The sequence below is a fragment of the Choloepus didactylus genome, chromosome 5 (assembly GCF_015220235.1).
Source record: "Choloepus didactylus isolate mChoDid1 chromosome 5, mChoDid1.pri, whole genome shotgun sequence".
In the NCBI taxonomy this organism is placed as follows: Eukaryota; Metazoa; Chordata; class Mammalia; order Pilosa; family Megalonychidae; genus Choloepus; species Choloepus didactylus.
In genome coordinates, this window is record NC_051311.1 from 122877525 (window position 1) to 122905334 (window position 27810).

The 27810-nt window shown below is 34.5% G+C and overlaps 1 protein-coding gene across 3 annotated transcripts in view; it reads right to left on the reverse strand.

Annotated features, from left to right (window-relative positions):
• ETV1 (ETS variant transcription factor 1) overlaps positions 1–27810 on the reverse strand; it is an 86131-nt gene that overhangs the window by 37991 nt on the left and 20330 nt on the right. For all 3 annotated transcript variants that reach the window (XM_037836810.1, XM_037836809.1, XM_037836811.1), the window contains 2 exons: positions 3485–3614; positions 741–929 (listed from right to left, as the gene is read on the reverse strand). In XM_037836810.1, the coding sequence (XP_037692738.1) occupies positions 741–929; positions 3485–3614 (319 nt within the window). The remainder of the gene's footprint in view (positions 1–740; positions 930–3484; positions 3615–27810) is intronic.

The following is a 27810-nucleotide window of genomic DNA, read 5'->3' on the forward strand; positions in this document are numbered from 1 at the left end:
TATTCAACCTGTGGGTTAAGTGGTATATTAAGACAGGGTTTATGAACCTCTGCAGGTCCCCTAATATTTTATTTAAATGAACATTTCTTCATCTCTAGGAGTCAAGAAATCTCCACCACAGCATCCTCCCCAGCTACAAACTCTGGTTCTTTCCTTGTTTCTTTCTACGTAATGTTTAATTCAGTCTCTATCTCTTTAACTTTATATTCTTGATGAATAGGTCATTCATCTATTGGCATTTCATATTCATCACTTGGAAAAGATGGTAAATATGTTTAATCAAATAAGTACTATCTTGCAAAAGTATATACAGCTAAACCATTCAATCTAAGGTAAAGAACCTAATTCCATAAGCCACCTACTAAAATTAGTCTCCTAACTTGACAGAACAAGTACACGCATATGCTCATAAAACTGGGATGTTCTGATTTAAAGTTTAAGTGAAGCAATTTAATTCAAGCAAACCAAAAGGGAAATGTTCAAATGTCAGTATATAGATTAATTTTCCATTTTAGCAACCAATTTAAATGTTTATAAAAGAAATATTTATAAATGACCTTTCCCACAAGTTATTTATAGCTACAGACAGAGCAAGCTCTTTCTAAAAATATTTTGCACAGATGTGCAAAATTAATATATTCACCTTAATGCTAGTATGAGGTCTTCAGAACTGGTTATAGAAATTCCTTCCAAGAGTATTAAAAACAGTTTGAAAAAAAAAAATGGTATCTGCAGTTTACCTGTGATCCATGGGGTAGCTGCTATCCTGTATAGACTGCGATGGAGGGAGGTGAGCAGAGAAGGCTCGGTCAGGTTTAGGAGTGTGAGTTGAGTTTGGAGATGCATGATGCAGTGGGGACACTGGAGTGCTGGATGGCGTGGGGGGGTTGGAGGGCCTCATTCCCACTTGTGGCTTCTGATCATAGGCACTATCCAGGAATAAAACAAAAGAGAACATGTGTTTATTTAGAGCAATTAAAATTTAATGGGGAGAAAAAGTATTTCCAACTCAATGGAGAGAAAAAAGTATTTCAGGCTCAAGTCATCAGGCAGTTCAAATTGTATGGTTTTCTTAAATTCCAGAACATGTAAACTTCAAATTCATCATAACCTTAAACAAAAAGCAGCATAGTTAATATATAGCAACAGAATAAGTACAAAACTCAGATATGTTTTAATATGTTTACAAGCATCTTAGCATAAGGAATATCACTGTCAACAAAAGCAGTGGTATGACTTCTATCCTTGTTATATATCCATAAGCAACTTTGAAAGGTCATTCTTACCACATTAAATATTTCAGATGTTAACATTCTTCTTCTATGTAAGATTTTAGAACAAGAACTAACATACGTTCAATAAGATGGAGATCATACCTGACTTGTGTTTGCTGTAAAATTTTAAGAAGGCAATGCTTTTGCCTTATTTACTTATTTTTATGTTAAATAAATGACACTTGGCATTAACTTCTTCAGATGGGATAATGAAGATTAATGAGACAAATTTAAAATGTTTTTGATATATTTAAACCTTCCTGGAATGAAAGGATGGGAACAAAATAATGTTATTATGAATAAAATCCTATTATCCTAGTGTAACTTCTAAACACTCATGATCACAAGAGAACAAAATAAGTAAGCTTATTTTTATGTACATTTTCAATTTAAATAGCCTTCTTTTGTGTGGCTTTTGGAGATGTTAGTTAAATTTCTGAACAGGTGGGAAATTACTAGGTTAAAATATTGTGTTCCTTTTTTAAAATAAAGGGCTTTCATCAGTGCACTTTTTTTTGTCAAAAAATAAGCATATTTTTAATCATGTGTAATAATTTATTTTGTTGCTCCATTTATGTAACAGAATTACATCCAAGAGCAAAAATACTTTAACAAAGGGAAGGGGTGTGTGTTTACTCTTGTTTTAAAGCAAAGTTAATAATACCCATATAAAGAACCTCAAAAGTTGGTTCCACCTAAGTTCTTGACCAATATTTCTGATTCTTTTATAAAAATGTTTTACCTCTCTTATTTCCTTGGAAAAAAAGAAGAAATAAACAGACATTTTCTGCTTTGGGATATTACTTTTTTCCTCATGAAATGTTACATTAAATTATATTGGTTGCATACAGATGACAGTATCAATTTACGGCCTACACCATATATAAGTGAGGGAATTATTGGTCCCTAAGACAAGAGCCTCTTAACATCCAGACAATTCCTCTACTGTTATTAATGTGTGAACATCAAATATGCCATGTAGAACAGTACAATTCCAGTTACATTTCTGATCCATGCTGAAATGCAAAGACAATTCTGTATCTAATTGGTTCATTGACTAGAAATTCTTCAATATGTTAAATAATTATGATGCAAATATATAATACTCTCAAAAAGACAATGCAAAAATGACACAAAACTATAAAATAAACCTCAGATTGCTTAATATTGTCTCAGTGTGCTTTAATGGCCAGCTTCTACCAAAGATCTTTTTTTACAAAAGCTTTGCAATTTCAATGGAGCGGGCTCATAATTTCAGGCTCTGGTGAACCTCCTAGAAAAAGAGATATAGAAGGCAAGTTTGCAAAAACAAATTATAATAGGATATCCAAGCATTGGTCAGCTGCCAGGAAATTGCACAAATCTAAGTTTCTTGAATCTCATATATCTTGCATATTAAGAATATATGTAGCAAATATGTGAGAAAATAGAAGACCCATTTGGATCAAAATGTATTAAGAACCTGAACTGAACTAACTTATAAAGATATCTGTAATCCTTTTTATAAATTTCCAAACTATCTCCTTTAAAGAACTAAGATGTTACTGTGATTGCAAGTAATAATATTCAATAGGCAGAGACAACCCTTTCCTTATGCAATTAGAGGCCAATATGAAAAGAATTCAATTTACTGTAAAGGGTTTTTAATGAACATGTGTTATCAAATTTTCTAACAAATGAACAATGCACTCTTACTGCTCCACCCTTTATTATTATCAGAGGGAACAACTGGCTTTTCAGTAGATAATAGCCTCTGCTAGCCTTATAAAATTCTAGTTTTATTGCAATCGTCCATGAACGCATCTTATAGATCATCTGCAAAGCCTGTCAGATAACTAATGTACTGCTTAGATCTGCCAAGTGTTTCATTTTCCTACAAATTCTCTATCTAAAGTGCATAATGCATTTATTCTAATGAGAACTTTCAAAAGCTGCTCATGCCAAGTAAGACCCTCTTTTCAAACCCAACATGCCTAACTACAGTACAAATGTGACTAAGATTTGGATGAATATCATCGCTTTAAAATGATTCTAAAAGTGAATCACTATTGGGTGGTAAACAATTCATCGGTTTTGCTCAATGCATTACCTAATTAGCCTATTACCTGCTGAAGACGTAACTCATAAAATAGGAGACTGAAGATCTTTTAATACCCTTAACTTTTTCAATAAGAACCATCATCCTGCATACATATATCCGACACCATTACCTGACATTGTACAGGCACTTTTCTCCATAGCTGAATTTAAACGGCTGTTCTTGACCGCAGGCAGAGCCGAGTTCTGAGCATGGACTATGGGGTTCTTTCTTGATTTTCAATGGCAGGCCATGAAAAGCCACTAGGAAATGAAACAAAATTATCCACAAACATTATGTGTAGTTAGGAATTAAGTATATTAATCTGTTTTGTCTCTCATTTAAAATGTCAGTACCATATTCAATATTAATTTGCATGTATAAGAAAAATGACATTTGTTGAATTTCAGTGTAAGAAAAGATCCTGGAGACCCTTTGTACCCTCCTCCTTTCTGCTTTCCTTGTGTGTAACAAAATGCATGCTTGAATTCTCTCTCATTACTTGAAACCAAGTGCTTATAATTTATGTAGCTGATGTTAAAATACTGGAAGCTCAATTTTCAAAAACTAAGTTTTGAAAACATTCCAGAAAGATTTCCAATGACTAAAGCCTTAAAAATACAACTGCTTATCCAAGAATTAACTGAAGATTTGAATGTAACTGTAGGCATTATTGAAAGGAAAATATCTCAAATGCAACAGTAATAATGGTTTATGGGAATGACAACTGGACAATGAAGAAGAAAATCCAGCTTCAAGTCCAGTGGTAACAGATGACACTTTGGGCAAAAAAACCTCCACATCTTTAAAGCCAATGCTTATCTATAAAATTGAGATTTAAAAAAATAGCTTTTTATCTGCTTACAAGCATATGAAGACAAAATATGAGAAATACGTGAGTTATCTGTAATCTACCATACTATCATTCCATATCAATTGATATTTTATTTTTTAATATAATTAAATACATGATTATATTTATATTCATTTATTCGATGCTTAGTACAATACAAAGGTTATCATAAAATATACAATGAAAAAAGAAATTGTATTTTCTGGGGAAAACATAACTTTAAAACCAATAAATAAAGTACTACTCTATACTTTGTATTCTTCTACATGAAAACAAAAAATACATGTTAGAAATGCTATCAGAATAATTCAAGTTTTAGTATAAATGGAGAATTAAAAGAAAAAAAGGGGAAATAGGTGTAAGAATGGCTTTTGTTTTCAAGTAAAATTTAAATGAAAATACCACAATATGACTAATCAAGATTAACACAGAGGGACAAAAGCTCTGGAGATTTATTCAAACTCCTATTAAAAAAATGGAATTAAAACACAAAATGTTCAGCCTGTATTCTACAAAGAAATATATGACAAGAGACACTTGGTGGATTATGATGTTCTTCGATCTTGTTTACAACGTTACAGTATTATAAACTTGTATTCACTCGAATGTCAAGAATTTACCATCAAGAACTACCAAATTTCTGGAAAATAAATGCCATTTGTTTGTATATGCATATAATTTTAGTAGAAGTATTCCATGATATTCAAGAGCCACCTGAAACATCCTAGAGAACAAATTTGCCAAAGAAATAAACACATTTCACTTAAACTAGATGCTTCCAAGAAAACTTAATAAAACAATCACACTGATGGTCTGTCTCAAAAGTATTATCTTAATGTAATGTGTGCATATATACATGTGTGCGCACACATGCTTAATATGTCTATTCAAAGTAGAGAGAAGAGGAATAGAAACAAAAGTGGAATTACATACATATATATATTCGTGCCAGGAGAGCTTCATGTGCATTAATTTTGCAAGTGAGAAAATTATAATTTTTAAGCCATTCAGATGGAAGAGACTTAAGAACCTCAAGAATCAATTATAATATAAGGACTTGTTTGGATACTGATTTGAACAAAAAACTATGAAAAGACAACCCTGAGATGAATAAGGTCCTTGAAAATGAATCAGGGATTAGATAATTTAAGGATGATAATTTTGTTGAATGTGATAATGGCATGGTAGTTGTACAAATTAAAAAAAAAAACAAAAACGGTTTAATGCTAGAGATTCACGCAGTATTTAACAGATAAAATAATATGATGTCTGGAATTTTCCTTAAAATACCCTTGCAAAAAAATTATATATTGGGGAAGGATGTTGATAAACGTTAAAAGCTGGTTGATGGACAGGTGAAAGTGTTCCTTATATTATTCTCTTTACTTTTACTTTTAAGTCCTGAATTTCCACAATAAAAGGTTTTTAAATTGCTTTAAAAATCAAAGAATTTAAAGTAGTATCCTATATGAAAATTCCTTTTGTATGTACCTTAAGTGTACATGTGTTTTTTAACTCTTAGAATGACAAATATTGTATGGTGTAAGCTTCATAATATAACTGTACATTTTTTGCACAAATAGTTTTACTATTTGTTACTTCTTTGTAAATATACAGCAAAATGTGTACTTGTATACTCAAGGTTTAGCCCTTTGAATTAAGTAGGGTATCAAATTTTCCTAAAGGAAAGCAGTGGCACAACATATAAGAAACTCAATTTGACATTTGAATAGATACAAATCACATTACCCCTGAGAGATCAGATCTTAACTTATGTGAATAATAATTGATAAGACTTCAAGAGCTAACAAATATTCAGCATAACATCAAGGTTGTCATATTTATTTCAAAAATCAGGTATACCAGAAACTATATTCAATATTACTATATTTTAAAAGTCTTTTGGACCTCGAGGTAGGAAAAAATTAGTGAGCTGGATGCAAAAAAGCACTAATTATAAAAGAAAAAAAATCAACTAATTAAGCCTATTGAAATTAAGAACATCTCTTCATCAAAAGACAGTATTAAAAGAGTGAAAAGTAAGCCACACCCTGGAAGAAGATATTGCAACAAAATATCTGACAAAGAACTCATATTCAGTATAATAACTGACAGAAACCAGTAAGACAAATGATCCATTCAAAAGTGGGCAAAAGACTTGAACAGGCAGGCATAACAGGATACCCAAATGACAAAACAAGCCAACAAACAAACAAAATACCTGAATGAAAAGATATTCCATCTTTATTCATCAGGCAATTGCTAATAAAACCATAAGAGATCTCACTACACACCCTCTAGAAGGGCTAAATGGCAAAAGATTGACATTACCAAGTTTTGGTAAAGACATGGAGCTTTCATGTGTGCTCTTGAGAGTATAAATTGATATAACCACTTTGGAAAACTTTTTGGCAATACCTACTAAGACTCAACATAAAGCTATCCATGACATGACAATTATACTCTTAGGTATAGTCCAAGAGTAATGAGTACATATGTTTACACAAAGATATACATAAGAATGTTCATGATGGCTTTATTCATAATAGCAAAAAACCAGAAAAATTTAAATGGCTGGTCTTTAGCAGGAGAATGGATATATAAGTTGTGGCATATTCATACAATGGAATACTATGCAGGAATAAAAAGGAAGAAACCACCCATACACACAAAAACAGATGGACCTCATAGACGTGGAGTTGAGTAAAAGATGAAAAGGACAAGAGAGTATGTATGTAGTATATGATTACATACAAATGAACTTCAAGAATAGCAAAACTACTTGTGAGTAAAAGAATCCCCATCTGCTGGTAGGCGGGAGTGTTACTGACTGGGAAGAGGAACTAGTAACACCCTACAGTGCTGGTTTCGTATTCTGGATGGTAGTTACATGGGTATATGCATCTGTAAAGTTCATAAAGTTGTACACTTACATTTTTGCATTATATTGAATGCATATCTCAATAAAAAGGTAAGAAAAATGTAAGGGCATCAATTAATGTTTCACAAATTAAGATTTGAATATAGTCCAGCAGAGACATCTGAGAATGTGCTACAAGTTCACTGGAGAAAGTATTCCAGATGGATCAGAGGGAGGGATGGCAAGTCTGGGGCACCATCAGGAATTGTTGCTAGTAGGACAGTAGCGCATAGCTACTAGCACCCTAGCTAGTAGGTCCACTAGCACTAAACTAAAAAGTAAGGCATGATCTTGCCTAGTGGACACTGTTCTACTGCTGGAGCTCTACTGCTCTTGGAGGTTCTCCAACTCCAGAGTTTAGGGTTCCCTCTCTCTCTGCATAACACATTCCACGTGTGTGGGCATGTTAATCATTATGGGCTCTTGGAACTGTGATTTTTTTTTTTTTTAATCATAAGCCAAACAAGTAATGTAAATGAATTTGACTTGGCTAGAATTTTTTTTTTTTAATTGTCATGTGTTAGGGGAAAAGAGGAAGCTGAAGCCAACCTGAAGATCTTCAGCATTTTGCTCAAGAATTACATGCTGCTTTATTTTCCTTATTTTAACTTCCTTGCTTCCTGGAGATTCTATGCCACAGAAATGACTTTCCTTATTTATTCTTAAATCAGGGTAGAATAGAGACTCCCACCAGAGAGGGCTGAGCTGAGAACGTTTTGGGTGTTGGGTATTTCATCACAGGGCTAAGTGTCTGAGCGTCTGCTAACAGGCAGTTTTCCAGCTCACTGGCACAGGCACAAGTGAAAGCAGCACATTCATTTTGTGCAATTTGCTTTACCTTCCCACATGGAGTTGGTGCATGTAAAAGGCTGTTAAGTACTAAATTATTCCTTATCAAATCACCATCATCTGGAGTCATGATCAACACTAATTAAATTACTTTCGTTGAACACGGCTCCAGCCTGCTGCCGAAGCTGCTAGGTACATTTCATTTCACTTACTGTACTGTCCTTGCTGGGTCTGGAACAGAGAGCTACAGGCATTTGCATTGTTTGTAGTTTTAATTAAAGTGAATCTTTCCTTCTTCAAGTGTATCAAATCAAGTGAGTTAACTCCTTCATTTCATTTGAGGAACTGATGGTTTAAAATGATATTATATTAGATTTTTATCCCTGAGTTCAGACAGTCCAGATAATTTATCTGTAAAATCTGCAGTCTTCCTCAGGCATTCCTCAGACACGTTTTCCATGCAAACTTTTATGATCCACAACTCCTCCGGACAATCAGATCTTTGGGAGGAAAGAACAGTCAAGAGATGTGTCCTGCATTTTTTCTTTGATGGAAGCTTGACCTTTAAAACCACATCTTAAGGCTGACTAGTGATGACTGAGTTCTTCTAATGGTTAAATTGAAGAGTTCCAAAATACCAGGACTTTAAAAAATGCACTTCCCAAATAAACTTAACCACTCCTTAATTCAAAAGTTTACTTGGGGCTATGCTATTCATTGTTAAGTATTTTTCAAATTAGTAATTGTTTTCATTTCAGAACTATGAACTATGAGGGATCATCTTCCATTCTTTTTCTGCCTACATTTTAGAAATGAGGCACAATCTTGTCACCATTCTACTGAAGCTTGCTTTAACTTCCCAAGTTCAATATTGGTCACGTAACCAGGGCTGTGGTTGAAGGTAGACATGTAATTTTTTTTAAAAATCACATTTCAACATCTAAAATATAGAAGAATATAAATTTAAAATTCCTCATAGGAGAATAATCTCATGGCAGTGGAAAATTATTCATATCCCTAAATTGAAAACAGAATGATGGTTTAACAAAATGGTTAATGTTAAACCAGAGAATAAACAATGAAACCCACGAATCAAATTTCTGTTCATATTCCTATTGTGAAGATGAAGATCTCTTGTTAATTTAACAAAGATAATGTTTATCTGTAGGTGGCAACTTATCAAACTTTGGTTGAGTTTGGAATCCTGAGAGAAGACACTCACTATAGGGCTTCTACTAACCAAACCAAACCAAACCAAATCTCTATTTGATTCTCATCATTCACGAAAAGGCTATTTATTATATTCTAATTTTGCAGAATAATTTTTTTTAAAGGTATAATGAAGGTAAGTGCCACATCTAACTAATGGCCTGGGATTAATTTATAACAGATTAAGAAATAAAGCTCTGGGCTACTGGCTGCAACCCTTGAACCCCTAAGCATATAATCCCAATTTATTTACACAAGTACATACAATTTCCTTCATGCATAAGCACCACTATAACATTATATCAAATGTTTCTTTATCCATTCATTCCTTCAGTAATTAAGTCCTTCAAACTGCTATGCCCCAGTTGCTGAGAAGGGGAGGAAATATGGAGCTATGGAATGAAGATGAACAGTAACACCCAGTCCTCACCATCAAGAACTCAGATATCTAATGAGAGATTTATTAAGGTTTTTAAAAAAGTGTTTTTCCCTAATAAAGATACTAGCCAATATCCTTTGTTTGAATAATTGATGTGTGTGCAAATACATGTATCTGTATATATGACCTTAGTTATACAACTTGGCATATGTATCTAAATGAAAACACTTCTCAGAACAATCATGTTGATTTTAGGCATTTTCCTTCTTTCAGTTTATTGCTGTGACCAAAGGCATTTAAATATTCACACCACTCATTCTGCTGAAGGAAAAATCCAACATATAAAGCTTTCCCTAGACACTGATAACCAAAATGTCAGGAGTGATGGAAAGGGTCTCTTTCTATACGTGGACAATGAATGTAAATAAGTGATAAGCTGCCTTGGCTCTGTCCTTTCACTCTGTTTTCTCCCCAATTCATCATAAAAATGAAATGGAGTAATGATTTCTCTGAGTACAAAGCAAATACCCTGGCAAGAAAAACACATCACACTTTTAATTACTTCTCTAAATAGAACCATGCCTTTGAATGAAATCTGTAGGTTTGGGAGGAATATACAGAGCCTTGATAAACTTTCAGGAGTCTGCTGATTTTGAGGTTGAGATTTTTAGTCTGTTCAAAAATTTTGTTTTAGCATAGTCTCCAGTACGCTGTTCCAGAACAGGGGTTGGCAAATTATGGCCCGCGGGCCAAAACTGGCCCACCTCGTTTTTGTAAATGAAGTTTTACTGGAACACAGTCATGCCCATTGTTTAAATGTTGCCTATTGCCTATGGCTGCTTTACCCTACACAGAGTGGAGTAGTTGTGATGAAAACCATATGCCGGCAAAGCCTAAAATATTTACTATCTGACTTTTTACAGGAAAAGTTTGCTGATCCCAGTTCTAGACTGTGGTCTACAATGAAAAAGGACAAAAAAACATCAAAGTGGATGGATGGCACAATGACATCTGCTAGTCATAGGTTATTACAGGTAAACCAGTCAACAAAGGACTCTTAATTTTGCTCTATTAACTCCTTGTTTACTCTGTCAACCAAAAGTGTGCGGCCTCGTATGGTCAATTTACCGGGACATACACAATCTAGCTAATGAAAAATGACACAATATTGTTACTCTAAAACATTACAAATTTATGTGCTTTGTAGAATTTCAAGGCATTTACTTAGACCAGGGTGACGTAAAACATGGAAGATTTTTTACACCAGTTTAAAAAATATAACTGAGATAGTCAAAACAAATCATGCTGTGGGCACTAAAGTGCTTGTAAAAAAAAAATTTCACTTGGCTTTAGCAGTGATTAAAAAAACAAAACACAAAAAAGCTCTATAAAGGGGGAAAAAAGTAAATGGTGTACATAAATTAGATTATTTAAGACCAGATACAAGCATGGCATGAAAAATGCATGCAGGCTTTTATACAAATATATGTACTATACGAACACACTCAACAGATGAAAGACATTCACTTTAAGTTAATATCACTTCCATTTCAGGTGATAAATGGATAGCAATGACCTCAATTAGTAGGCAGTTAAATTCCAGAAGCAAAGGGGAATGCTTGTGTACAAATAAAGACAACAGTGTCACATGCTCTTTAAATCCATCTTCCCTGATGCACAGAAAAGCAGCGGTCACTTTGGCTGCATCTGAGCTACTCAAAGATTCTTTTCCAGTACATTTACCTCTTCCAAGCCCTCCCCACCCCCACTGTGTACAAACACCACTCTCACATACGCACACCAACATCCATTACTAAAGGGCCTAATCTCAGCTATCAGCAGAGTGCCTTTATGGGACCATTAAACCATTTCTCTTGTTTACAGTGCCTGAAGAAAGATGTGAATTATGCCTGTGACAAAACAAGCGATAACATTTCTAAACTGCTATCAAAATGCAAACTGAAACACATTTAAGGACAGGGACCCTGATTCTAGTTTTCATGATTTTCCATTATTTGCAGCATGTGGAAATACATTCACCTATAATATTTCTGAGACAAGAATTTAGACCATAGCACAACAAGTTGATATTTATTTTTTCTTAAATAATATTCTTTAGGTAGAGCTGTTATAAAAGAGACGACAAAGTTTTTAAAGGAATATTATCAGTTGGGAGAGATCCCATACTAGTTGCCCATTTTGGCAACATATAAGATGTTGTTTAGTAGTAATGGCAAGGGCAAAGTAAGGTAGACTCTGGCACCTTGTTATGAAGGTCAGAATTATTAAAGAGGACATTAGATATGACCAAGTTTTAGGGATTGGAATAGTGTTTGTGTTAGCCTCAGAAACCTTTGTACTAAAGGAATTGTAAGTGGAAGCCCAATGTGTAAAATAGACAAATGATGAGCTATTTTCATTGGGGCCCAACATCATCCATCTGCCCTTACCCTTGCCCCCCGGAGTAAAGACTCAGCACCTGCAAGGAACTTCCTGAGCAGTTTAATAACCAATACTCATTCCTGCAAACATTCCTCGGAAGAGGAGCTCAAATTTTTTTCAGGTATCAAGTTCCTAACAGTTAACAGCAACTGCACACTCTATTGCAGGGACTCCCGAATGGTATTGCTAGGGAATGTCCGAATAAGGAGAGGATGCAGCTTGAAAATTTCCCAGAGGTGGTCCTGCACCTCACAGCCCTGCCAGAATCAGGTTTCTATAGATGTAGAAACTAGTATAGAGGGGCAGAGCAGAACTCAGAACCCGGGATTCCTACGGGCTACAGTATGGAGCCTTCTGGTGATGTTGCAGCCTCACGGTACAGTCATTTCTTAAAGGTACACTTTATAAAGGAATGCTCTCTACAGCTCAGAGTACGGTGTTGAAATCTTAAAAGACAGAAGGTGTTCTGTTTGGGGTTTGTCTTTCATCTCTTCAAAGAATCGCGGTGGTATAAAGCCACGGTCCTCTCTCACTCAACCGAAGGTCGCTTATCCAACCCAGAGGTTGCCCATCATCTGTTTGGTTCACAGACTGCCTTCAAATAATTTTATTTAGTTGCGAACATTTAAAAATCAAGCAGATGTCGCATTAAGTATCTAGCTTTCTGGCTTCTCTTGAAACTGCAAGATATGCAGCAAAACTGAGACTACTCTGTAACCTGACAACAAAGGCAGCAGAGGAATAAACTGAGAACCACAGAAGAAAAGTGACTTGTGGTAGGAGCTGAACTGCTAGTCATCAGCCTGTGGCTTCACTGTTTTCTATTTCATCTTTTTTCCCAATTTTTGTTGATATCACAGTCAACTACACACTAAGAGCAAAAAATTTAAACAGGGAAGAGAATCTGCTAGGGAAGTGACAGAAATTAAAGCAAATGGCGAGGTCTGATAGAATGGGCCCTGGATCAGGAGTCAAGTTCTCCACACCCCGTTAGTAATTACCATGCGACTGAACTCAGCAATCTCTCTGAGCTTCCGTGCCTAACCTACAAAATGAAGGCACGGGATTATGTCATCTTTCCTTGGAGCTCAAAAACTTAATGTCTGGGTATAAGTACATGTTTATCGATATCAGAGAGAAGAGCAAAATAGTAAAGATTGGATACAGGAATTCAGAGGGCATAAGATACTGGGTCCATTTATTAATAAGGACCCAGAGCTCTACACACCTCACTAATAATTGAGGGCGTCACTGTATTTTAGCAAAGTACGTGGTAAGTGACATTCAGAAATGATGACCCTTAATCATCATGAGAAAAGCAAAATCAGGTGCAATATGTTCATATTTTAAAACACTTGATGCTTTAAAAGGTGTTTCAATCTCCCTTAAATTCAATTACATGGACCACCCACTTTTTAGTTGATGTAGGAAAGTGAGCTGTTATGATATTTAGAAAACAAAAAGCAGATTCGAAGACAGAAAGTTATATTCCTAATTTCAAAAGCATCTCAAGCATCATTAATTGACAAATAAAGAGACCAAATATAGTATGTGTTGATTCATTCCCCTAAATTTTATAGTCCAAACTTAGTAGTACTTCAGCAATAGTGGTACTAAATGATCCTCATCTTCACAGTCTAAATGCCAGGAGAAAGTACCCTGGGAAGAAACTGGTCTTCCATCTGGAAAAGGGTAAGAAAAGGGAAGGGAAGGCCTAATGTATGAACAATCCAAATCTAATCAGTTCTGCATTTTGCATTGGCTTTGAATCAGATCTTCCTACCCCTACTGGTCCAGTAGATGGAGAGCAGCATGACACTATTTTTTTGGAAATAAATTCTGTACAGTGAGCCCAAACACACAGTACTTCATGTCCAACTGGCAGGAATAAAACCTGAACAAGCTGCAGCTATTTGAGAAACAGATCTAATAAGTGGAAATGAAGTCCTGAATCAAGATGCACAGCTCTCAAAAACCACTGAATTTAATGTACCTAATCATGACCTTTATGATAATGGAAAACACATCTTTTGCAGAAAATTTCCCACTTTGCATTAATGTGATCCCCTTTAAGATCTGCAATAGTTTCTTCCTTCCTAGTCATTCTGTAATTTCTTTTAAATAAGTGGACAATACTTATTTGGATATGTTTTGGCAGTATTTGTTATTATTTCTAGCTGAGTGGGGGCTAGAAGACCCCACCATTTCCCGGCATTTCTCAGTCCAGAGATAAGTTCTGAGGGATGTCACGGCAGATGGCCTCTTACAGAATGCCCAGACACCAAGGATGCCCCTCCATCTTGGCTACTGAGTGCCAGAAAGACAAAATCCTCCCCCAGGAAGGCCATGTAAAATGTGGGCTTCCTTCTATCCCACACACCCCCTCCCCCAGCCTCCAGAATAAACCCAGATTGCTACCCTCTGTAGACTATATGTAGATCTCTAACAAATGTGCTAAATATATTCCTTGAGATCCACTGATAGGAAAAAGAATGCAGAAAATAGACAATAGCCAAGGCAGATGGCAGCATCTAAAAATATTTTACTTAAAGATAATAAATGTGATTTCCCTTTTTTTTATATCATGAATATGGGAACTTCAACCTACAATTCTTCATTAATTATGCTATGAACCACAGTAAAGTACAAAACAAAATTAAGATGATATCACATTACTACAGAAGACAGCCAAATACTAATATTCCTGTCATCACAATGGAATAACAATTATTAAAAAGAGATTCAGGGATCAGTAGCTTATAAATAAGATTCTTAAGTTTTACACACTAAGAACAGAAGTCAAATAAACAAGACTTTACAAAATAAAGTATAACCATTTTCTTCAGCATTATTTTAAAAGAAACGAAATACAAAATTAGTGATGCAAACACTTGCCTAAATGAATTTATTACTGTGGTCTTCAGAGCTAATTCTAAATTAGGTATTCATCTAACACGCATCAGCATGTTCCAGGAAACTTAAGTCCAGGGTAAAGAGAAATAGTACATGGCTTACAGAGTGAAGAACGCCAGTACCACACAGGCAACTGGAACTCCAAATCTATACACCACCCACACGAATCTAATGAAATTCTATTACTGTTCCATTTTGTCAGATGCTTGCACATTACTTCTTTTTATATTTACCCCCTGAAAAGGACCTTCAATTTTGTTTTGGTGAACTCTTAATTGCTTGAAAAATTCCACTTTCTTTCAAATTAGTGACTCCTCCCTTTTGATTTATAATTTCACACTTTTCTTCCAGTCTGTATGTGAAAAGAGCTGTAATCTGCATGGTCTTAAATTGACCTCTTTAGCACCAACATGATATGCTGGATAAGTAGGAAGCAACCCTTAAACAGTTGAAGCACACCTGCTGCATTCTGATGTCAGCCTACTGAAGACATAATTGAGATCAATTCCAACATTATTAGCCACTTGGCTCCTTGTTCAAAAAGACCCCCGTCAGTAGACAATCAAAGTTGAAAATATGTTCTGAATACCAGAGCTAGGAAAGTATGCCCAAGAAAGAAAGCCAGCTGGCTAGGGCCAAAAAAAGTACCTTTCAGTAAATGCCAATAAAACTTTATAGTCTGCCAAAATAACAAAGATAGAGTAATTACAAAGAAAACTTTGCAATTTTCCTGACAGCAAACACCTTCTCAGAAAGAAATTATCTGTCACCTGGCCTCAATTGTTATAGCATTTAAAACTAGCTTGGATAAATTCTGTGAACACATTTTATTTTAAACCCACTACTAATTTGGCACAAAATTTTATCTGTTCAGTCTGAAATAAACTTTGGGAATTTCTTTTTAAAATGCCTTGTGATATTTAATTCAATGTATATCAGAGTGATTTCCATGAGGAATCACCACTCCTAAAGTATTTCACTTATCTTGAAAAATGTTTAACTGTATCAGGTTAAGAAAAACTCACACCCCCAAAATGAAAAGGGAGATAAATGAGATATAAAAGTAAAGAATGTGATTTGGAAGCTACTTTTTTTTTTTAAACTACATAATGGCCTTCCTCCCTGGGGTGCGAAGCATATAGAAAAATGTTCTTTATTCTTCAAGGGCAGGTAATATTGATATAGGTCTAACGTCCTCATGAATCCATGAGACTTTCTTAAAAAGGTAAGACTCATAGCTGAGTAGTAGTGTTTGTTTCTAAACTTTGGCAATACCATTAGCATATCCAGATGCTAATCAAGTCCTTTGGTCATTTCTTAACATGAACGTAGAAATATCTACAGCATGTAAATGACATCAGAAATAAAGAACTATAAAGGATCCATAGGGACACAAACCCAGCCTTCACCAATAAAACAGGAAGAAAACAAGCCAAAAGCTGATAAAGGAAACCAAGCAAGAGAGCCTGGGATAGATTGAACCAGGCCACAAAATAAACAGTCAAGAGATACCATAACAGATACACTATATAGGGAACTGATAAACTCCTATTTACTTTGCAAATATTGGTGGAACCAAGCTTAAATGATAAGTGAATACAAAAAGAACATTCCCTTACTAAAGAAAATAATCCCAAGAAAACCATTCTTAGCATGAAAAGATTTAGGATTATATTAGCATTTTGTAAGGAATATCTGTGATTTCTTAACACATCCATTTTTAATAGATTGTTTCCTTTGATTAGAAGCTTTTTAGATTCAGAATTATTATATCTTAGATTCGAATTATTTTTTTCTATGGAAACATCTAATTTTTAATTGGAATCCAATTAGGAGTTATGAATCACAAATGAACCAAATCAGATTATCGTATCTCATAAGGAGTTTAAGGGATTACTCTTATCCACCCTGTAGAATAAGGTACTGAGAAGTACTTTAATGATGGGTCAGAAAAGCTTCTTAAATGTTTAAAAAATTATCCTTAAATTTTTATTACACTATTTTATAGAGTTGTTGAGATAACTTCACAGCTGCTAGTTTAAAAGATTTTTTTCTTCTTCATCTGCTCTAGAATCTCCCTATTATGCTATCTCACGAGTGCATCCTTGAGGCCTCCTTACAGGAGAAAATTTCGTATAGTATCATTTGGTTCCTTTAAGAACCAAGCCCAATCTGATAGGAACCAAGGCCTCTCACATTTTACTAAATTTAGCTCCACAGCAAATAGGTTCATGGCAGCACTCTACTGTATATTTTTTACTTTGACTTGCTAACTGCAAATAGGGAGAAATTATTTTACATTAAACATAAAATGTAGATCATAACTAGATAGCCATGTTGTACAGGTGTTATTGGAAATAGAAAAATCTCAGCTCAGAGACCGAGATTTGAAGATTACAAATTTTTTTACTTCTAACTTGGGCAGAGCCTTCTGTGGCAGCATCAAATACATGTCATATCATTACCAATCCTTGAACAATGCAAGTCTTTCTATTATTCATAATATACAGATTCACTAACTGGGAAATGAGTCCTGCAGAAAATTTCATTTTCACATAAATTTCATCTTAAATATTAGAGTTGCTTATCCTTTGAGTTTGTCAAATATAAGATATGATTATAAGTAAGGTTTACATAAATTTATCTTTATTCTTAAATGTGATGGTAATCCGAACACCCAACCTAGTCTATTTAATTGCCTTCCTTTAAACTACCAAAACTATATTTACTGATAGGTCAGTTTAAGACACCTATTCAAGTTTAGCCTTTTTAGACTTTTAGATGTTAAGAACATGCCCAAGTGAATGAACAAATATTACACTGCTTGCTATAGATCACAAACCTCATTACAAGGATAATCATTTTTCTACAACTTAGTGCTCAAAATGGATGACAGTCAACGGCAACAAACAGCACTCTTTCAAATCGCATAATGGTTTACAGCGCAACAGAATATAGGAGACTCATGTGTGAATGGATTTCTTATCTATGTTGATTTTTTATTTTATTTTCTGAATTATAATCTAATTCTTTAGAACACAGAGCTCTGCCAATGCATCTGCTCTAACTCTAGGTGTAAGGTGACTGGTGCATTGAATTCTGTAGCCAGCTGATATGATATATTCAGCAGCTTTATATCAGCACTTATACACATAAAGAAGATTTATACAGCCCTCCTTTGTGACTGATAGTTCCAAGAAACTAGAAAAATATGAAGATGAAAGAACACTCTGCTCTCCTTCCAAGTATGCAAGTAGAAAAGATGAACTTTGGAGAAACACATGGATACCACCTGCAAAATAATCGTCAGATCACAAACATAATTGGCCTGGTTTGTATTCTCCTCCTCACCCATTTGAAGTAAATAGGAGCTTTGTAAGTTGAGGGTGTGCATAGGGATAAAAATTAACTCAGATAAAGCCTGATTCTCCTCTTCCTTCATAAGGCATGCATAAATTACAAGCCAGTACATATTTCTTTGGGTTGCCACATTAGATTCCACTGACATAATCATAAAATTTCTGGTCTATGAGCATGACACTTAGTATATATTTGTTCTAAATCTGATTACCTACAAGTGTGCCTATATGTTAAAATATATTTACGACAAAATGTTAATCCTTTTTACTTTTTTCTTTCCACGTTCTCTTCCCACATAGTTTGATATCTAATTTCCTTCTCAGAAGTTTCTAGGCTGGACCTCTTGTTCTTAGGGTAAACCCCAAACATCTGATTTACCTACACTGAGCAGTAAAATGTGACTTATTTGGTCTATCAAACCTCATCCCACCACTTCCCAGTGCATACCTCTATCTCCAAACACTGCTCTCATCCTCTCCCAGACAGAAACTGCTCATTCCTACTTCAGGGCAATTAATGTCTGGACTTCATCCCACTTAACAGGCCTTCCCTTCATCACTGAGCAAAATCAAACAAATATTAAAAAGCCAAGTGATGTGTGATAAGCACAGATAGATTGAAAATTTGCTAGCAAGGGGGATTAAGCTCCACTTCTGTCACTAACTTCTGTCACCTGGGGCAAACTGTCTCCCCTCTGACTACTTTAGTTTTGGCACACAGCTCTACCTGAGAGGCAGTGTCACAGTGGTTAAGAGTGCAAACTCCATGGCCAGATCTGCATGTTGATAGCTGTGTAACCAGAAATAAATCATTTTAGTCACTCCGTGCCTCAATTTTCTCATCTGAAAAAAGGGGGGTGGGGTGGGGTGGGGGTAATATTTCCTACAAAATAGGGTTGTTGTGAAGATTGGGGACATTAAGATATATGTAAAGTATTAGAAGAGTACCTAGCACCGAGAGAGCACTGGGCAATGCTAGTTATTATAATCCATCAAATACAGAGATTGGGTTTTCAATGTTCATTTTATTTCTAATATTTCACGAGTCTGAGCTTCTCGTTCCAGGTCACATTTCATTTTCCTCATGAAATGTCTCAACTACTGCAATCTATGTCAAATCTCTTAAATAAATAAATAAATACAGAACTTACTGTCTGTAAGATTCATTTAATTTTTAATCATGTAGTATTTCATTGTTAATAATATAATAATGTTAAAATTATTAATGCCTTGACTTATTCTATACTCATTACACATCTATGGCACACTACCTATTGTGAGCCCCTCTAGAAGATGAGGAAAGGGAAGTATTGGGAGATTAAATAATTTACTAAGGTCACCCAGGTGGCAAGTAGAGCATGGGGGGCATTAAACCTTACTATCAAGACTCCAGAGTTTGCAATCTTAGCTGATATGTTAATTACCTTACTCTACTGTAGTTTAACTATTTGCAGTTTGTAAGTCTTCCCTGCTTCTTCCAAACTTCCATGTCTGCTTTTTGAAGGCAAGGATCATGTTTTGTAGATATATTTATGCATAAGACCTGAATCTTATATAAATAAATTCTTAAATATTTGTTTATATGCATGTTGGCATTATAACTATACAAGAAATTCATGTAATTTCCAAGATGGAATGAATCTCAGATTCAAGCCATGGTTGAAAACGTTTTGGTCTGTAGAATTGTTTTGTTTTTTTTTCAATTGTGAGCCATGAATACAATATCTATATTTCTTAAAGGAAAAATGTAGAACAATGTGTGTAGACAACCTAAGACACAAACTAGAGAAAGAGCAGTGTCTTCCACAAATTTGTAATGTATATGCTGCTACATCTATAGTATTTCTTCTTTTTGAGTTGGTAGTAGAGCTTAAAGTAAAGGAGGCTGATATTCACTTTTTGGAAAATGACCTACTCATTATATATATATCTAGAGGAAAATATTCTACTAGCATGTAGAAGCAGGTATGGCAACCCAAATCAAGCTCCTTTGTTGCTAGGTCAATCAAATCCAATTATTTCTGAATTTTTTTAATTGTATAATTTGCATTATCATTCTGAGTCTTCACTACTGTTACTGTAGCTTACAAAATCCTCTAGCCTCAGAACCATTCCTATTTAAATAGACATTTATGTTATATTACCTCTATAGAGCTCTGAGTTACGAAATTCTAAACTCTGTTCTAAAACCTCATTTAATCATTGGGCTAACCCTTTTACTTTACCTTTTGCTTTCGAGGCTCAGAGAAGTTAAGTACTTAGGCCAATGTCACAAAAATGGTAACCTGTAGAACTAAGTTTTGAACCCAAATATGTGGGACTCCAAAGCCCTCATGTTGCCTTGTCGGCTTAAAGGTACTTTAAGTTTTTTTACTTCAGTGCTGTACAATCCCCCTGATGTCAGTTTTTACATTTTTTTCAGGTACAGCCAGAATCTATTTTTCTTAATTTTAGCATGCAAAATTCAATTGAAACTCTTAACTTCTGGTTTTTTATCTCATGGTTTATTTTCCTTGAAAGCTGAAAATATACCAATTTATTATCATATAAAAATGATTGCACTAATACTTGTGAAATGCTTTGAGCCAAACCTATCTGATCTGTAGAAGCCCAACCACTGCTTAATAATTGATACATTGGACAAGTAGCTATTTTATAAGGATGATCTTTGGTCATTCACAACTTAAGCAATTACTCTTAAATGGGCTTCAAGAAGACCATTTCTAAAGCTGAATACCACTTCATCCCAAGTAGTGTTACAGAAAGGGGCCTATGTATTCATTTTTATTATTTAAGTAGAGATGATCATAAAATTAGCACCCTTCTAATGTAGTTCTCATCTTGATTATTGCTATTTAACTGGTGAAATTTTTTCTTCAGGCTGAGTGAACACTATAATTACTATTGCTTTGCATTGTAAAGGTTGCATCTTAATTGAAAAATCAACACTTTTTTCCCTTTCAATGAATACATCAACTTCAAAATCAACAAAAACATTGAAGATGCAGGCAATTCTGTTAGACCCACAAATTAGGGTGTCCTTGATCAACCAGAATTTATAACCCATAATCTTAAACATAAGATATTAACTGATCCTATAACTGGGACTGTATTACAAATACTGGAATATTTCCAGCTCAACTTTTCGTTTATGACTCCTCATGGTCAAAGTGAAAGTAGGTTTGTACAAATGACACCTCTGAATTTCTTCTAACACTGTGGAAAATCACCTAACTGCTAACTATGGTCAACAGTAAAAGATAAAGTTGTTCTTGGAAATAGGTTACCATATGCATTGTATAGCCTATAAGATGGCATACATATATATCAGAAAAACAACACTGAAAGGTAAGTTGATTGGAGAAGAATACATATATTTGTGATGTATCATAATATGAACTGTGTAGCAGTCCATTAAATTTTTGTATACATATAATAAAAGCTTACTATCTGCCCGGCATCATATATTACTTAGGTATTTCATACAAACATATGTAGTATGTATACACACGTATGTATACTCATTTAATACTTAAGATACCCTAGGGGAAGGTAACACAATCCCTATTTTATGGAGGAGGAAACTGAGGCAGAATGACCTTACATGGCTTGTATAAGATCACACATCTAGTAAGTAGCAAAGATGAGATTTGGATTCAAGTGGCTGGTATGCAATGCCTCACTCTTACGCAATATGCTGTACTGAGACCCCTGAATGAATTCCATCATGTCTGTATTATATGACTTTACAGTCTATAACATAAATACTGTAAATCACATGAAAGGCTATCACAAAGCAAAATAAAACGCCAAATGTGATTTTCAATTAATTCCGGCATAATATTATAAAAATTTTCTGGTTTAATTATACACTGAACAAAGATAAATTGCCCCAAACAAAAATTTCAAAATATTCTTCTGGGAGCATCATTATTTTGTTAAGCAAACATTCAGGATTCCTGAAGCTAAAGGCCTGCATATACATAGGCCTTAACCACGTTTCTCCAATTCAAAGCACAAGGATGAAGATTTTCCTAGAGTAACAGGGAACTTAGGTGGCTGTCTACTCCACCCTTGCTTTCCATATATTCATTATTTTGTTCATTGTTATAAATTAGGAGAATCCTGTAAACAGCAAGAAACATTTTTTCCTTGATGGTTTTCTGAAACTTATTGCAGTATACAAACATACATATTTATGTATATATTCATGTATGTGGACAAAAATACTTATATGTATTTTATTCACTTGTAGAGTCACAGCAATTCAATGAATGACAGGATAGCAAATTTTGCTGGAAAGCACAAATGAGGAAATGTCACAAGACAAGTCTGGTTTTTGACATTCAATATCTATGAGACTTTGGGAACCATGCGAAACTTCTTTGAGGCTTGCCTGCTCTCCCTACATCCCAGGGTCACTGTGAGAAGCAAGTGAGATATGGCATATAGAAATGGTCTGTGAACTCTAAATTGCCAACTAAACACAAGAAGATTAAAATTATTACTAGTATTATATTTATTTTTCATTCCATCTAGCACAATGTCTGACACAATTGAACATTGGTTTATTTTTCATTATGAAAAGAAGCCATGGTGGGAATTTAATTAAAAGGACAAGCTGCACTGTACCAAAATAAAGATGCCAAATCTCTAAAATTATTATCCACTTACTTTTATAATTCATATGAAAAGACCATTTTTTTTTTTTCCAATTTTGCAATTACAACATTTGTGTCTATTTTACTATGGACCATTGAAAGTTTATATTAGGGATTTAGGAGACATTTTAATATCAGTCCTAACAAAAAAGGTCATACCTTATAGTAGGCAAAAAGTATGCCATTTATAAATACAGAGAGAGAGAGAGAGAGAGAGAGAGAGAGATATTTGCTAATGATTAGAATTTCATGCAATTTTTAAGAAAAGTGAGAATGCAATATTTTAAATAAAGTACATATGGAGCCACGTGTATATATGTATCTGCATATATGTACATCATAAACATACAAATGCATACATGTACCTCTAAACATATATAAGAGGACAGAGCTACATCTCCCATAAGCACATTATCTGAGCCTTCAGAAATTGCCATTTAAAAGCAAAGGGCCTAAGTTCCCACTTTGATCAATGGGACAGCTTTATCACAAAATGGGATGACTGAAGTTTATTGATTAACTGATAACCTTCTAATGCACCAGCCTTTAATCTGCAATAAAACAGTGAATGAAAATAGTGCTTTCAGAAAGGAATATAAGCTTGATTATCCTGAATGAAAACGAGTGTAGAGAGGTTCAGGAAGGCACAAACATCCAGAAAAACAGAGCAGTGACATCAAGACCCGTGAGTTGAGATGACTGATTGCCTGACATTCGGGTTCCACTGCCAAAGACTAGAGTCAAATAAAATCAACGTAATAAGACTGTTGTGTCCACAAGGACGGCGGAAGGCAACCTCAAACAGTAACAAAATTTCACTTCACAGCACGACTGCCCTTTTCAAAGGAAAAGCTAACTCTATCAAGGAGTTTACCTCAATACCATCCATACATGTTGACAGAAAGACTACTGTGCTCTTGATAGTATTTTACAGAACTTTTGCCGGCATTTCTGTGGCCAAAAGAAAATTCAAGAACTGGTTCAGAACTAAACGTCAGTTTTCAAAAGTTCAGGAGAGAAAATTGAAGAACGGGCATATAAATTTCTTCCTAATCAAAAAGTATTTTATTCTGTCTATAGATCTTGATCATCATGTAACGCAAAATTTATAAATAATAAGAAGCTAAGAATGAAGTGTAGATACTCTAAAATTGTAACAGTAGAGAAACACAGTGCCTGGCTAAAGATGCCCTAAATTGAATTCATTCCTTCATCTGACAAACAGGTATTTGTGCTAGTGAGGCAGCAGAGTATTAAAGCAAAATAATGGATGAAAAATATTTTCCTATTCCAGTGTCACAAACAGAGAATTTGCTGAAGAAAAAGTCACTAATAAGTGAAAGTATCTAGAGTTACATTATTTTTATTTGCTACTTTCCCTACACACAACTAAGGGCATAACATCTTCTGTTAAAATCAGAAAGAGCCCAATAATGTTTCTGGATTTCAGTTTTTCATTTTTAAAATAAGGGTGTTAAGCTGTAGCTTTAGGAATTCTATGAATATTGGCTACTTCACTAGTGGCACTCTTACCTCTGCTACTACTACTACTACTACTGTCTCCATTTTTCAAACAATTCCTTTTCCCCAGTGAGGAAAATATGCCATGTCTGAAACACTTCTGAGATCAAAATCTATACACAAATAACATGAAAATACAAAACATTACTATAAGCACATCTATAACTCTGAATAATCAAGAGAAAATTTTGGCAGTAGAGAAATACAAGCACTGAGGAGAGGAGAATTAGAATAATTCCCAAATACCAGGTACTCCCATCTTGTTTTCCCATAGCTCAAAAGACCTCATGGAACATCTTTCTTGGGATAAATCCCTATTAGAGAATATGATTGGTCCTTCTTAATCTCTCATATCTTGATGAGAAGGATCTTTAAGTAATATCAATGTCCTGAATGAAGAACATTCCTTTTTAGGGTAGTAACAGTTTCAAAATCTTTATAAGAGGTCTGGGAAGGGAGAAGGTCTTCGTGGACCGAGCAACTGGCAGCTGGGGACTTGAGCTATGTAACTTCAGTCATCACATGCTTTCCTTACTTATTTTGATAATTTTATGCCTTAGGTTTCTCTTTATACAAAATGGAAACAATACCAAGTGGTTAAATAGATGTTATAGAGAAACATGAGATGCAAGTATTAAATATTATTAGATGGCCCTAATTTGAGAGATTTAACTTTAATGTTACATGAATGCAAACAGCAAGACTTAACTCTATTGTTACATAAATGCAAATAGATTTCCATGATCCCTCAAAGTAAAATGAAACACAGGAAAATAAAAAATCTAATTTGCATTAGATTTCAAACAATTTTAAGTCACCTGTGCATGAATGTTTAAAAAAGAAAATGATTCTAAGTACCCAAGAAGCTATCCATTCTATTAAATATTCACTTAGTACCTCTGAGGTGCAAATCATACAAAGATGAGTAGGATTTGATCCTTCCTCTATAAGCCAATTGAAATAGTATTAAAATTTGGACACATACAAAGCATGTATGGGCACAAAGGAGTCATTAATTCTAACTAAGATGTTTAAGGAATCAGTGACAGCTATAAAGATTCTAAAGAACAAGTACAACCTCAAAAAGAGTAGGTCAAAGAAGACTACAAGTGACAGTGTAGAAGCATGAACATGCACATTGTAAATAAGGCACAAAGCCCGGAATGGCAGGAAAACAATGTAACCCAGGGCACAGTGTGATAAAAGATGCCCAAAAATATGTTGAGATGGCCAGACTGGGATGCTGAAGACTCTGGATTTTCATGGAGACAACAGATAATCACTGAAGATTTAACTTGGAGCAAAGACATGAATAAAAGTATCTTTAAGATTAACAGAGTAAAGAATGGGAGTGGAGGGGAGACAAGCATCAAGGAGACCAATTCAGAAGTGATAAAATTGGATGAAAGTGGTGGTGATGGTAACATGATATTGTGAATGTTATTGTTATTACTGCATCATACCCATGAAGGTGGTTAAACTGGGAAATTTCGAATTCTATATATTTTACCTCTATACATTTTCTATATATAATATATACATATATATACATATTTTAAATGAATGAAGGATCTTGAGTGTCTGAATTAGGGTAGCATCAGCAGAATTTAAAAAGACCAAAAAACACAAAGAGGAGAGATGTTCTAGAAACATTTTGGAAGTAAAATCAATAAAATTGCTAATTGATGGATATGAAGGAATAAGGGACAAGTCAAAGACGACTCTACATGTTCTGGCACAGGTGGCTGAGTGGATGCTTACAATTTTAATAGGGATGAGGAAGAAGATTGATGTAACATTATCGGAAATATGAACTGGTTTTGAATATGTTGAATTTGAGATAGTCTCAATTATTTATGAAGAGAAAACAACATAAAATTACCAACATGTATGTCTCAAACACACATGTACACACAAGCATACACACAGGCTCTTTGTTCAAAAAAGTGGCTATAACTGTGAATATATACAAACCAAATATTTTGCACCAAAATACCCAGATTTCCCACACCTTCTCTAATTAAAAAATAAAACAAAACAAAACAAAAAAACAGATTCACTCAGTTACTTTAATTATAGATGATATTCAACCTATTTAACAAACGATACAGCCCAGGCACAACCAGTCAGAACTGGGCAGTGATCTGATCAAAGGGGCAACAGCTGATGGTTGAAACTAATGATGTGCTGGCTGGAAATTAGTCCAGACTTAATCACACCCAGGTGGCTGTGACTATTTCCTTTTAGGACTCCCATGACATAGATGTCAAGGTCATCTTATGCATTGTTTTAAATCAGGGCTTCACCATACTTAGACTTCATACCTTCTATTTGCATTAGAATTAAATAGGCATATATATAAGTAATCATTAATATTAGAGTACATAACTTTTAAAAAGCCATAAGACTTTCTTCTTAGTCCCCCTTCATAGGAAATTTACACATATATTGACAGTCATTCACTCGGAAACCCAGTGGCCACACTTTTAATTGAGCACAGGGCTTTTTACAGACAAAAATACAAAATTGAAGAAACAACACCTAAGCACATTTGCTTCAGTATTTAATAGATCAAATGCAAATACACAATAATTATGCATAGACACTGATCCCTGCACAAACACGCACTGCTCAACAAAGGGGGTATAAGACTTCATTTATTAGTTACATGAGATTAGAATGTGAGCTCCAGGATGGCGGAGGTACTTTTCTGGTTTGTGTCCACCACTGTGTCAGCACTGCCTAGAACAGTACCTGGCATGTAAGATAGGTTCAAAACATATTTGTTGAATGAGCAAACTTTTAAAGCCTCATAAAACTACTCAGCATCCTTAATAATACTATAAAACTGTACAGACATATGTACTCAATAAATAATTTAGACTAAAATCCCTTATGTAAAATAAGTAAACTGTTATACTGTTAAGATTTATCATTCATATTTAAAATCATAAAACTGAAGACAATGGACATGGCTCTCATTAGTAAGAATAAGATCATTCCAGTTTTGCAAACAGAAATATGAATGTAAGATTTCCCTACAATAAGAGATAAGGGGAAACTCAAAATTCAAAGCTTGTCTAAAATATCTAAAAATTACTCATAATAGGATTGTAAAGCCAACAACTAGGAGACACTATGAAACAAAACTGTGACTCATTTAATAAAGTGGCACCTATACAGCAAAATAAATGCCCTGGCTGAACTGTACATTTAAATAGGATTCAAAAGATTGTATACAAAACCATCACAGAAAAGTACTTTTTCTTAAAGCTTAATCAGACATTATATAAACAGAATTTTTTATCTAGCCATTCCTGACATATTGTCAATAGTTGAGTTCTTGAGTTAACATCACCCTTAGCTATTGTCAAATTCAAGTAGTGCATACTAGGGTATAATTCATTAGATTT